Source organism: Python bivittatus, unplaced genomic scaffold (assembly GCF_059951505.1).
Source record: "Python bivittatus isolate LINGU-HERP-01145 unplaced genomic scaffold, Pbiv_v1 ctg000330_np1212, whole genome shotgun sequence".
Lineage (NCBI taxonomy): Eukaryota > Metazoa > Chordata > Lepidosauria > Squamata > Pythonidae > Python > Python bivittatus.
Window position 1 is genome coordinate 1637094 of NW_028277058.1, and position 14908 is coordinate 1652001.

Genomic DNA, 14908 nt, shown 5'->3' on the forward strand with positions numbered 1-14908 from the left:
GAACACATTTTATGATCCTGTGAGGCCCAATGGCCTCATTGACTGCTCTTTCTTCACTTCCAGAATCATTTTGTTATTGGCAGATACACTTTTCTCTGTTTGTGACTACTGCTGTTTGTGAAAATGTTCTCTTTGCTTTTCTTACCCTTCCTTTCAGTAGTTTCTTAATCACCATAAAACATACCTATTTGTCAAGAGGTTGATATTTAAAGCATGTTCTGTAGTATCCAATAAGATTTAAGACAGGTTTGAAAAGCAGTTAGTGGACTGAAAGCTTTAATACGGCTCGTGCATTCTTCTGTTCTGAAGCATTGAAAGGAAAATCTACATTGTGTAGTTCTTCCTAAAAGCACAGAATACAATTACCTCACCACATAGAATCTGAGCTACCATTTTCTTCATAGGCATTATTCCTCCACTGAGGACAAAAATATTCAGCTGTTCCAACTGGAAAGAAAATGTTTTTCAGAATATTTTGCCATGTCATACCTAGAATTATTATGAAGACAGATATGTTGTTAAAGAAAGCTGACTTTTTACAATGCATTTCTTTTTTAACAGGAATTGTGGTATGGAATAGGTAACTGTTTCCAAGATTTGGGAATATATTGTTGGCTTTACTGTAAAGAATGTTCTCTTGACAATTTCTCAATTGATGTTATGTCAATCTTTTGCTGAAATAAGGATTGACACCTTAATAATGAACATAACATACCGATAATTTTTTTCTACACTCTCCCTAATTCTGCTTTCTGATGTTTTTATTTGCTCTCAGTTGGTATAACTCCTAACATCTATTTTTCTGTTGTTGATGATGCACCAATTAGAGAAAAGGTACAGTGGTACCTCGGTTCACGAACTTAATTCGTTCCGTGACTCTGGTCGCGAACCAAATTGGTCGTGAACCGAATCAAATTTTCCCATAAGGTTCAGTGTAAATATGGTTAATCTGTTCTGACCCCTCCGAATTTGGTCGCCAACCGATTTTTGATCGCGTCCTGAATCAAATTTCCCCATAAGGTTCAACATAATTACAGTTAATCCGTTCTGAACCATATGTATTTTTTTTTTTAAACTGCAAAAATATGACACAAAGTACAGCACGAAGAGAGAGAAAGCTAACCTTGCTCAACGCGACTTCTGGCGTGGAGAACAGGAAGGCGGATGGGGAGGTGGATATTGCTTGGAGGGAGAGTCTCCCTCCCTACAGGAAGCCGCGACCATGTGTCACGGGAGGGAAAATGGCCGTGGATCCTGTCCATAACCTGATCCGGCATTTGCGAAAGGAGGCAAAATTTTGCGACCGGAGCTGTTCGTGAACCGAAAAGTTCGTGAACAGAAGCGTTCGTGACCCGAGGCACCACTGTATCTAACTTAAATAGGTCAGAATGTCCTTCTGTTGAATGACAGGTCTTAAAAGCAGCCAAGTGGTTATAATTAATACAAATATTTCTCTTGATAACTTTATTATTTTGTTGTTAGTCGTTTAGCAAAGGTGAGATAAACTGAAAGGAGATGGTATCTAGAAATGCATTATTCATTTAGCTAGATCTGCATTCATTTTTTGAAGCATCTTTTTCATATCTCTTGGTCAACAGGTAATTTTTAAAATGTTTTTGTCTCCCTAGGATAACTATACCTTTGCTCAACCAGGTATTCAGAAGAAAGTGACAATGCTAGAAGAGCTTGTTAGTCGGATTGATGGTAAGCTTTAAAACTAAGGGGGACTTGAAATGTATCCTCTTGGAGAGTGTTAAAAGTTTGAGCAGTATCTTGCTAATCAATCAATCAGTCAGTCAGTCAATCAATCAATCAATCAATCAATCAATCAATTTATTGTTGTGACCACGGGTCATGACAACCTTATACAGAAGAAAAAAAGAAAATTAGTAATAAAAAGAAAAAAAAAGGAAAAAAATAACAACTGACCCCTTCAGTTTGTTTATCACCAGTAGTTTCCCCCTAATTTCATCATAGATAGGGAATTGAGGATGTAATGGATGGTGCCCTTCCCTTGGCTGACACTGCAAGGGCAGAGGTATCTGGCGGGCATGGTTTGAAAGTGAAGAGATGTAAAAACCTTCCTTAAAGAAGTGTTAGTGATATTGATGGGATATTGGAGAGCCTTCTGTATTTCTTATAATGGGTGGTACCGAGATGAAACTTTGAACCAGGCATCTGGTTTGAAAAAAAATTATGTGATTTTTTTTTTTTAACTGCTCCAAGAACGAAGGTCCTCTAAAGGGGGCAAGGCATGCAGTTGTAGAATAGGAGACAGGAATTCTGCTCATTGATTTCCACCCCATGATGCAAAAACTAAGTTCAACTAAGGGGGTCTACCTTGCAAATGTCAATGCAACATCTTGCCCTCCCTGGAATGCAGCTTTTCATAAGTTAGGTGTTATCTTCAATCATTGTGTGGCACAGGGGCTTTTGCAAACTTACTGCAGTGTATCTCTTGAACAAAAGCTACCCGAGCACTAGCTACTTCCATTACATTTTATTAAGTAATGTAATCAACATTCAATGCCAATCACTTTACTGCAGACTAATGTCTGCTTACAAAAGGCAGCCAGCATTCACTGTGCATTAAGCTCAATGGTTGTAGTAATTTGAGTTTTTTTTAAAAAAAATATAGCTGTCCTTTGATACTATGGCTTGTTTCTTTGTGTACTGCCTTGCTATAAGGAACCTGTGAATAATTTCTCAGTGGAATCCAATTAATTACCAACTTTGTAAATAACATTTTTAATACTAGAGATAAATTACAAGGGGTGCAAGGTAGGTTTAGATAATGCTTTCACATGTTTAGCAGGCCCATTTTGAAACATTTTCTGCCTTCATTCTTAAAACAATTCCCATCATGAAATGCTGACTGTCATATTGCTAAAGCAAAGTTTAATTAAATGAAATTCAAGAGATAGCGCTTCCCTGTTCTGAACATATTCTCTTGGTAGTTTGTGAAATTAATGAGCAAAATGATGCCAAGCAGAACTAAGCATATATTTGTGACACTGCCTGTCAGTTATTGGTGTGTGTGCCAAGAAATGCTGTTCCTCAAATAGGTTAATACAGGATAAGCTTCTTGAGAAGATCACTTGTATGGTTCCATTATGTACAGTGTAAGCTTAGTTGCACCAACACATACCATGGCAACTTTTTGTTTTTCCTATATGTGACTGGACTTTCTAAATAGTGATATTTGATACTGTATAATTTGCTTAAATCCTCACATACATTTTATCAATGGTTATCCTCATATGAAGCGATTCATTATATCCAGTTGTTTATAAGGTCAAATGGAATTTGTACATAAATAACTTTCCAGTAAGTAATTCTCTCAGATAGCTCTTTTTTTTTAAAAAAAAGAAAAGCATAATTTCTGTTCAGATGAACAGAGCTATCTTTCTTTCCTTCTTCTCTTGCACAGAAAGACCATGGCTTGGGATAGAGCACATGTTTTCATCCAACATCAAGGTTTAATCCTTGATATTTCCAAGTATAATGAGAAAGAGCTTGCCTAAAACCTTGAAAGGTCACTGTTAGTCACTATAGATAAAATTAAGTTAGATGATACAATTTTCTGACTTTATCGTACCTTGTTATGCTCTTAGCCACAGGCCAAAACAAGAGGCCAGGATCCTTCCTGGTTCTCTCACCTGTTGGGGCCTAAGTCAGAGCTGTGACTGGAGTTCAGTCTCCATGTAAAATCTGGATTAAACCAAGAATCACCAAACAAGAAAGAAAAATGATCTTTTGCTCTGTAAAACGGTCGGTGAAATATACAGATATTATAGATGTTAGCCATATAACTGGATAGTAAGGCTTGATACAAGTGAAGAGTAGGGTGTAAATGGGACAGCAAATGTGTACTGTTATCACCATCTACTGACTGGTTATTAAAAACTTTAATTAATTAAAACTGAATGCTAATGAAAATCACTTCAAAGCAGGCCTGCACAATTTGTAGAGGGGAAAGAGCCACACTGATAAATTAAAAATCCTCATGGGCTACAAAGAAATACCTGGCATGCCAATTAGTCCCTTCTCCAAATGGAAGGACACCCACTATTATTATGGTTGGTTGCACCATCAGCCAGATGTTCAGACTGGATTTGGTGTTTTCATCCCCCTATCGAGTCCTTCCCAAGGACCTGGGGTAGGCAGATGTTGTTGTTTGATGGTGTTAAAGGTATCGCCGTGGGATGTAAGCTGTTCCAAGTAAACCTGCCATTTGCAATTGACTGATGGTCATTTTGTCAATGCTGATGGTTATTTTTTATTATTATTATTATTATTATTATTATTATTATTATTATTATTATTATATTTTTATCCCTTTTATATTTTATATATAAAGTGTGTGTGTGTGTGTCTGTATGTCTGTCAACTTGGAGTGGTGAACATACTTAATCTTCCTGCCTGCTGTTTTCCCCACAACAACAACCCTGTGAACTGGGTTGGGCTGAGAGAGAGTGACTGGCCCAAAGTCACCCAGCTAGCTGGCTTTCAAGCCTAAGGGAGGCCTAGAACTCACCATCTCCTGGTTTCTAGGTCAGCACCTTCACCACTACACCAAACTTGGCCTCATTGTGATGAAAGAGCACTTGAAAAATTAAATAACATTTAATTATTTTAATGTTAATATAAACATATTGTCTAAAAATGTTGTCAACAGAATTTTACATAGAAGTGTCATTAATCTGGGTTTAATATCTCTACTTCTTCCCTTTTCCTTACCATTTCAGCTGTATATAAAAGAATAACATTTTGAAACTGTGACCAGAGATTTTTAGAAGGGTTATTTACACAGGATTGGAGGTTCTGGAGCTTTTGATTTCTGATTTCCAAATATAATTATAAAGAGCATAATGTCCATAAATTTATTAAAATGCCTGTTAGGGTTTTTTCCCCCTGTCATACATTTTACAGGACCACTGTAAAATGCACTACTGTTATAATGATCTGCTGTCATTTTCTGAAATAATTGTTTTTTATTTTAGTGGATTAAGATTTCAATTTCAAAGGATTTGTTGCATTACAATATTTATAAGCAAAGCTGTTTTAAATTGTATACAAAGTGTTACAAGATAAACAATTTTAATTACTTTTCTAAGGTGTATTAAAGCTTGCTGATCCGAAAGCTCAGTTTTACTGAACATGATCAAGTTCAGTTCCTGGAATAAAATAGCAATCCCTTTTTGCAAAGCTTGTACTGTTTGATTTTCCTGTCTGATTTATGGAGTTTAGTGATGTAGTGCCTTTTTGTTCAGGCAGTAAAATTATATGTATCAATTGAAATTAACTTGGTGTTCTAGGGAAGTTCAATATAAAGTTCATTATTTGATTTTGAAATGATATAATAATTTCATGTATTAATCCTTTATTTATTTATCATTTTGATTACTGTGGCCCATCACTTGTACACAATTCTATACCAGCATCTCTGATCTTTTTGTTAACAAGAACTATTATTGTTTAATAAAAAAAATATATTCCATTCTACCAAGAACATATGTTGAATATAGATCACATAACGAGCGTTACTAAGTGAAACCTGAGGGAGGTTTGGGGAGGAATAGAGTGACCTATCCTAACTCTTTCAACTTACTGCATTTATACGCTGGATATTTCTACATGGTGGCACAGAAACCAACTGGATTGATAAAGGAGCAATGGGACAATCTATCACTTTTCTGCTATGTGCTGTTCGCTGTGGAATTTCTGATCACCTAAGGCTACCAAGCAAGTTGTTAAATATAAGGCCGATTCACCCCTTGAATATAGCCTAAGCATTTTTGCAGCATTTTCAGAACTGAGCATTAGCTAACCTTATAAAGCTACAGATGATCATTGAAGCTTGGTTTTTCATGCTATCCTGCTAAATGCAAAAGACATTTTTCTACATACCAGATGGAGATGCGTGGGTTAAAAGCTATTGTCCTACACTATATTGGTTTTATAGTTATTTATGTTCCCGGGCAGTAGAATAAAATATAAAATAAATACAGCAATTCAAATGCTTCTGGGAGAAGCATTTTGAAATGTTGCTGGAAGCATTTGGAGTTGTTTTTCCCACTTCAGGTAGCTTGGTTAGTCCATTCCTTGACCACTGGGAAAGGCGTAGGACAGATGAAACCCGTTCAAGATGATTGCAGGAATGAGGGCTTCAGTCTTACTTTAGGAGGCTCCAGGAGAGGCAGTCAGCTTGGACACACACACACACACACACACACACACACACTGTGCCAAAGTTGTTAAGTTCTAACTCCAGGCAACACTTTATATCAGAAGTATTTGATCTAGTGAATAAAAAAATTCTTAGTATCTGTAAGTAAGATATCATTTTAACTAAATATTATGCTTTTCCCCCTATGTAGTCTATTTCAGGATAAACTATGGAGCCATTGTTTTAATTGTTTGTAAAAACACATCATGCAGTTGCACAAACACGTTACCTATTAAACCCAAACACAGTAAATTATTGATATAAAATATGTGTTTCTAACCAGCCTTTTAAAAAATGGAGGCCCTGTTTCAAACAGCATTTTCAATAGCTTTATGTAAGATATAAAAATGCTGAAAAGACTGTTAAAATAAAATCACTTATGTTCCTTCATTTTGATACAAGAGCTATTATTTCTTGAAGATTTAGCATAATTTTATTATTGCAAACTGCTGCATAAGTATCTTCGGAAAAATTCTAAGTCTGAAAGATGGCAATAATTACATCTGCCGAGTCATTTATTACATCTGCATGCTTACTTTCAATGAAATGGAAAATTTAAATTTAGAATTATTGCCAGCCAAATTACCTTTATCAGTGAAATAACATCTGCTCACAATTACTTATGAAAAAAGAGGAATGAATCTTTTCAGCCTATGCATTTTCTTTTGTCTGTTCATATATTATCAAATAAATGACAACTAAAGCTTTGTATTTAGTTGTCCATTTTTCAGTATGTTAAGAAGTAATAAAGAAAAGCCGATGGGAAGTTCAATATGTTTTTCTGTTTTGTTTTGTTTTGAAAAGAGTTTGAAACACTTGCCTGTTTGCAGGTTTCATTATGCACAGGGTTTTCCAATAATTGTTACATAAATATGTGGAAGTTACTGTCTATGTCTCTTTGCTTCATGCAACCATGAGTAATGCTTTAATTAACTTAAAGTAACTTTTAAATTTAAAGTGATATAGTAAATGTATAAGTCTGTAATATTTGATCCTTATTGATGACTTTTCTTAGAGAAGGGAAATGTCTTGTACCACAAATGCACCATGTGTAACGAAGACGTTCAGTGATGAACTTTTGCTTTGAGTAGTAGTTTGAAAGTTCAAAATTTAGAAACCAGTGAAGTTAAGTATAGGGTTATCAATTACTTCTGGGCAGATAAACAACTATAATTTGCTGTCTACAGTTTGCCCTCAAGTTACGAACACTCATTCAACAACTGTTCAAAGTTACGATGGTGCTGAATGAGTGGTACTTACAATGCAGTCATGTGATTGTGATTTGGGCGCTTGACAACTGTCTCACACTTATGATGGTTGCAGCATCCCACGGTCAGGTGATCACCATTTGCGACCTTCACTGCTGGCTTCCCACAAGCAAAGTCAGTGGGGAAGCCAGCAGGGAAGGTCTCCCCATGCTCCTTGCCTGGGACATCCGCCTCTTCCTGCTTAACAACCTGTGTGGTCCTGAGGTTACGATAGCAGCTGGGACTGCAGGATTGTCATTGCTGAGGGATACGGTCACATGACTTCATGCTTTACTACCTGTATATGTAATGCTAGCATATACGTTTATTATGCTGCCTGTGTATTGTGAAAACACTTTGCAGAAACAATGGTACCTTTTTGTTAATAGCACTAAGAGGGAAAGGCTACAGTTCAGTTGTAGAGCAAATGCCAAGAACAAACCATGTATTGTAATTTGGACTTTATAGAATGGGAACTAACCATAGATCCCAGTTTGTATGCAATGTAAGCAAATCATGGAAAAATTTGTTTAGCCAGTGCTATCACAGAGAAAAGGGTGTTGATTTATTCTCCATAGAGAATCCTGAGGGTAGAACAAGAACCAATGGATGGAAGCTTTACAAAGAGAGAGAGAAAGAGAGAGAGAGAGACCCAAACATGAAATAAGCAGGACTTTCTTGATTGTGAGAGCTATTAAGCAATGGAACAGCTTGCCTCCTGGAGTTGTGGGTGCTCTGTTATTGGAGGTTTTCAAATAAGGGTTGAGAACCAGTTTGGTGTAGTGGTTAAGGTTCTGGCCTAAAACCAGGAGGCTGTAAGTCTCCCTTCAGCATGAAAACCAGCTGGGTGACTTTGGGCCAGCTTCTCTCTCTCAGCCCAACCCAACTCACAGGGTTGTTGTTGTGGTGAAAACAGGAGGCAGGAGTATTATGTTTGCTGCCTTGAGTTGACTATATATATAAATAAATAAAAGGTGGGGTAAAAAATCTAATAATAAAAAGCCTGGACAGCTATTTGTCTGAAGATTTATAATTCCTACACAATCCTGTTAAAGTTTGATATGACTTGTACATAATTGTGTGTATGTGCATTTATTAATTAGATTTTAGTAATACATTAATGTTGCATTAGTGGACCCTTGTCTATTACCAGAACAGATTCTTAAAATCCTATCTCTTGATTACATTCCGGAACAATTTCTGAGGGATGGAGGATCTTCTGAACCATATTTGGGGTATATGTGGGGAAGATATATGTGATTGCAAGTTTGCTAGGGTTATATAAATCTCATCAGTAGTTTATTTCTATTCTTTTCTCTTTCAGAACAAGTACATAAACACATAGAACAACATGAAGTAAAATACCTTCAGTTTGCCTTCCGCTGGATGAATAACTTGTTGATGAGAGAAGTCCCCCTGCAGTGTACCATAAGGCTTTGGGATACATACCAGGTGAACCACTGCTTTAAGCCCGCATTTTAGCACCCCATGCTGTTTTGAAACATGATTCCTCCTGCCTATACTAATTTTAACCTGACTGATTTGTACTGATATTTTGGGTGCTTGGGATATTTGATTTGTAGGAATTTTAATTTTGAAATCAAAATTGACCAACATAGTTATCTACAATTATCTGTATTTGATAGAATAGTATATTTCAAAATTATTTTACATTTATGATATTGCGGCTAAGGATCGGCTTAATATGTTATAACTACCAGATCAAACTATAGATTGCAAGGGAAAAATATAGAACAATAACCTTTAGGCCTTGACTTGTAATTTTCAGCCCTATCTTTAGTGAAGCCTTAAAATGTGCATTTTACAAGCAGTCACATGTTATGGTTTTAGATCAGCCTCTGGCTTCTCTGCCCCATCATCAGAACCTAGCTGATAACTTGTTAAAAAAAGAGCCATTAGTTTTGCTCAGGTTCCTTGTGTCAGTGGCACCAAGAGATAATGTCTTATTTCTTAAAACTGATATGTATGTATGTTAGTTTCCTGGCAGCTTTCACTTTATTGTACAGACTCTTGCTTAGCTGGATACAGGAAATGTATATATTCAAAAGAATGCCTACAGAAATTCCTGTTCAACTTATTATTTTTTTTAAACTAAAGCTCTTAGCACATCTTCCAGTTCCCTTGGCAGATATTCTTCTAGCCACCAAAAATACAAAAGCACTAAACAGCCATATAAAATTAATAAAAAAGCATGAAGACACATGCATAGAAAATAATAGTAGCAGCATGAAAGTTTAATGGGGGAGAACTTAATTTTATAGTTCATGCCCTTTGAAATAAATGTCATCAACTTGCCATCTGAAAGTCACCAGTGAAGAACTCTTGCAGATTTCTTCTCACTTTCAGAAAAGAATTCCACAAAATAAGTACCATTACAATTTGGTTTCAAGAAGTGATGTGCATAGGCAAATTAATATTGGGGAAGGTTCTTATCATTTCTTAAATTTTGGCTGTTTATTTACAATGATTTTATACCACCATTTTTTTTCCTATTTCCAGCTGGTAGATACATTAAAAAAATGTAAAAATGCAACATGATGTAACAACAAGATGTAAAAACATATTCTATTTTTAAAAAAAATTAGAGTAAAACCAGCAAAGGAAATAATAGTATCCAACTTCTAAAAAGCACTGATCTTTTTGAAACTGGAAAAATAAACAAGTTGGACAGAAATGTTCATATTGTAAGTGCCCAGTGCAATTCAGGGTGACACAGTAAACCCCACAGTATTCCACAACCAAGGCGAGCCTTGTTTTTTTTAAAAAAACTACAAATCCCCATCCATTTGACAGGCTGACCTGAAGAACAGCCTCTAAAGATAATCTTTCTAGATGGAAGTACAGGAAAATTCAGTTACACAAAGATTAAATTTTCATGACTTTGACAAATGCTGCACTTCTTTTCAGTAGTAAAAAACAAGTGAATAATAACAAAGACTTCTTTTCCAAACCTTTGAAAATATATGGCTTTTGGGGTGTATCTGAACTACTAGTCTGGGTTTGTACAACTTTATTTTTCATTTGTTAAATATCTATTAGTGTAAAAGATAGATATTTTCTCAAGTTTAAGCTTTGAAGGGGTATAAGCTTAATTTCATTTATTTTGTTAGAGACATAGTAACTATGGATTAATGTAAGATGAAAATAAATGCAATTTTCCAGTTAAGTCAACTGCAAGTCTGATTTAAAGGCGCAAAATAGTTGAAAGGTGAACTCTGGAATAAAAATCTCAGTTTTAAATTGCCAATTAAAAACATTCAGCAGCTAAAGACATGGAAAATGTAGAACAGAATTTGGAACATAGTTATGTATAATTATGCAACTATGCATTTCTGTGCTCTTGAAAAACCACACCCCTTTAGCCAACAGCCAAAAAAGTTAGTAGAAATATCCTTTATTTTTGCTGTTCTTCTGCAATGAGGAATATACAAATAAACTTAGGAAAAGAATGTGTCTGTGCACGGGTGTGAATCTATTATCCATTTTCTTTTTTGCTAAGATTCTGAAAATGATTACAGTCTTTCCTGTCACACTTTTGACATTGCTCACAATTGTTCCTACCCTCCAGCATTTTCTCCTTCCCTTGCCAGTCAAAGTCATTGCCCAAAATCATGTAGCATGAGGTCCATAGGAAACATACAGAACATACAGAAGAAGCCAATATTCAGTTCTTGACTTCTGGGTTGCTGTCTGAATCTCATTTCTTTGAGAGATCAACCAGATTTTCTGTCACCCACAATGCGTATTCTGTTGTAGTCTATTCCATTACCAGCATTGAGGAAATTGCTCATTGAGAGTTCAAAACTTTCAAAGACTCCTTCCCTGTTTGTTTTAAGCAGAGCAAAAAGAAATAGAAAGGGATAAAGAACCTCTCTAATTCCAGCTCCAACTGCATCAAGTTCCTTTGTACTATACAAGGCATTCTCCAACCCTATTATCAATAGCTCCGTTGTTGATGGACTCTTATACTGTCCAGTTCTCACTGGCTCTTTTTTTCTGTTTATCAAGAGACTGAGCCCATATTCTTTAATTACTGAACTATATGACAACTGTGGTTTCGGTTGTTTGCTTCACCCACCTTCAGGTCTACCATCTACCGGTGTGGTACTTCTGTTCCACTTCTCTGGTGCAGTTATAAAACATCACTTCCTCTCAATTCTGCCCAACTCAAAAAAATCCCTCCACTGGTGACTGATTTTATGCAATTTTATCAGAAATGTTAGTTTTGCTTCTGGATGTATTTACTCACAACTGATACAGATGTGTTTAGGTGGGGAGCTTACTTTAATGAGCCCTCTGCATCCACTGTGCTTGATCTAGGCACAAAACATTGCAACGAAGTACAGTGGTACCTCGGGATACGAACGCCTCTACTAACGAACTTTTTGGGTTACGACCAGCTCCGGCCGCAAAAATTTACCTCGATGTGCGAACTCCGCCTCGGGGTACGGTCATTTTTCCGCCCCTGACACGTGGTCCATGGCCATTTTCCTGCCGCGCGGCACGGCGCCTGGCCGTTTTCCCACCGCGCGGCGCGGCGCCCAGCCGTTTTCCCACTGCACGGTGCGGCGCCCAGCTGTTTTCCCACCCCTGACGCGTGGTCCGCGGACGCCAGAACGGATTAACGGTAATTACATTGAACCTCATGGGAAAATTTGCTTCGGGGTGCGACCAAATTCGGAGGGCGGAACGGATTAACCGGATTTACATTGAACCCTATGGGGAAATTTGCGTCGGGTTACAACTAACTCGGGATACGCCCAGAGTCACGGAACGGATTAAGTTCGTATCCCGAGGTACCACTGTATTCCCTCCAAATCTTTGCAGTTATCCTACGAGCCTCTCTAGATAAAAGAGATGGCGAGATTACCCAAGCCGTTTCTTCTTACGATTGTTCCTTTTCCTCACAGAGAGACCGCAAGACAGCGATCTCAGGTGGGGAGGGGGGAGGGAAATTGGGAGACGGGGGAATTCTCCACAATTGCTGAAGCCGCAAAGGGAGCCTTTTTAAGAGGACACTGAGTTCATACACCTCCCTTGCTAACTACCTTCTAATTGCTTATTAACTGTTTCAAAGAAGTTAGACATATGCAAAGTGGCAAGGCTGGAAACGGCTGGTGAGTGCCTTCAATCCTTAATATAAGACTATGAAGATTTATTTTTATAAATTTTAAAAACTTAAGCAGCAAGAAGCAAGATGAGGTTTTGGCTTTAAAAGATTTAAATGAATTAAGGGCTCAGAAAGTGTTGGAAATTGGACTTTGAATATTAAGACTCTGAAATTACTTTTAAAGAACAATTACATGCTTATGGGAAAGATAAATTGTTTTTGAGACTGAAGACATAATAAGACAAGTAATTTAAAATGGCGTTTAGAGATATCTTTGAGGAACTGCATTGGGATATTGAAACAATTATATCAACTATGTTGTGTTTTTCTGAGAATAATCTGTTCTCAGAAGATGTTATAGAACAAGATACGCAGCAAAACTTACCGAAGGAAAACATGAATGAAAATATGAATAAGAACATTTCATCAGACATAAAGAGAAAACTGGATGAGAATTTGAAAATCAAGAAAGAAATAAAAATGATAATCCCAGAGAGCAATTAGAATAATTTCTTTTTGTTGGAGTCACAAGAGAGATTGTTTAAAGTACTGAAGAAAGTTCCAACAAAGTCAACTACCTTTTGAATGGATTACAAAGAAAGATAGTTCTGTATAGAAGAAAAAAGGAATATAAAATCGGTTTATTTGGGATAAAATGGGACATATTGTTATTCTGGCTGGTTCTTTTTGGATTTGCAAATATCTTAACTGGGAAAAAAATAAAGTATACTGGATTTGTTTATAGTTAATAAGGTGTTTAAGTTCTTTCCTTTATTGTTATTTTATGTAACTTAATTTTATAGAACTCAAATTGGTTTTGTATTTAATTGTTCTTTTAGTTAATGTAAGGAAGTTTGATCTTGTTTTTTTTAAAGGAGAAACTATTTCTCTTTGTTATGGTATATTTTAGTCTTTTATGGATTTCCTTATAGTTGAGAGTTGAGATATGGGATGTTTATCTGAATGGCATAAGTTGTTATTCAGGGTAAAAAAAAATTATGTATTTGAGCTTGTCTTTTGTAAAGAAGAAATTGTCTTCTTTTGTTATGTTAAACATTTTATTTTGTTTATTTTGGGATATTGGGGCCATTTTATGTCTTTTAAATGGGATTTTGTTTTAGCTAAGAGTGGAGATGTGGAAAGTTGAATGTTATATATGTTAACTAATGTTAATATTTTAGAGCTCTGGTTGGACTTTTTCCTGAGAATTGGATGAGAGAAGAGGTTACTTATTGTTAAGAGATGGGTTATGGGATGAAGAGTTTTATATTGGTTAAATGAGAGGAAGTGAAGAGATTATGGAATTGTTTATACTTGTCATTGTGTAGTGTTCTAGTTCCCTTTCATTTTTCATGTTCATTGGCTAAGAACTGGGCTGGGTTCACATTTGGATCTGTAGTCCTTTTTTCATCAAAATGGCTTCATACTTTAGGACTCTTGAGTCAGTCAGCCACCTCCCCGCCTTCTGATGCAGAATAGCCCTGACCTGGTGAGGGGTGCTTACAATTAAAGCTCCCCCAAATGTTAGCTTTCTGCTCTCCTGCACCAAAATAGCAGTGGCTGCGACTACCTGTACACAACTGGCCATCCTCTGATTACTGGGTCCATAATTTGGATAAGAAAGCCACTCTCTCTGTCCAGCCCACTTCTTAGTCAATACCCCCTTTGCTATTCCATTTTCAGTATTTACATATTCACATAAAGCATGGCACTGGAAGTAGTCATTAGGCCCATCCTGGGGCCATGTAACTTGTTTGTTTTCCCACCACACATAACAACACAAATTTACCACATTAAAAAGATCACTGTACAAAAACTAAATTATCCTCCAAAGGAACTTGCCAGAGGGGTGCCACTGTAGATGTTGCAGAGACAGAGGGGCCATAAAACTGACCCACCCCGGTGTGGGATGGACTGGCACGTTCAACTATATCCCTCAATGGTTGAAATGGTGGGGGGGGGGGAGTTCTCAAAAGGAGGTTGAAGAAAAAAAGCTGGTGTAAAGTTCCTCTTCTGTCTTCCCCTCCGTGGCCAAAGATTAGACAAATCAGTTAAAACTTCCAGATTCAGCCCCCCCCCCCCCGCCACCAGGGAAGTTGCCTGAATCCCAAGAAATACATTGGCCAAAAGGAGTTACAAAAGGTCTTCAGTTTTAGGATATTCCAGTGAGACAAGACACAATCTAAGGGGGTACATAAATTCTTAATTCCTACACTTAGGCTCTGACTTTTGGACAGGCAGGTAATTTTATTTCCCATTGTGACTGTTACTATTGGCCACCGGGGGAGGAGTTGTCTTTTG

At 36.8% G+C, this 14908-nt stretch overlaps 1 protein-coding gene across 6 annotated transcripts in view; it reads left to right on the plus strand.

Annotated features, from left to right (window-relative positions):
- The window catches only part of TBC1D22A (TBC1 domain family member 22A), a 233223-nt gene that overhangs the window by 75967 nt on the left and 142348 nt on the right, over nt 1-14908 (plus strand). For all 6 annotated transcript variants that reach the window (XM_088141641.1, XM_088141643.1, XM_088141642.1 and 3 more), the window contains exons 10-11: nt 1629-1704; nt 8801-8928. In XM_088141641.1, coding sequence (XP_087997767.1) covers nt 1629-1704; nt 8801-8928 — 204 coding nt within the window. The remainder of the gene's footprint in view (nt 1-1628; nt 1705-8800; nt 8929-14908) is intronic.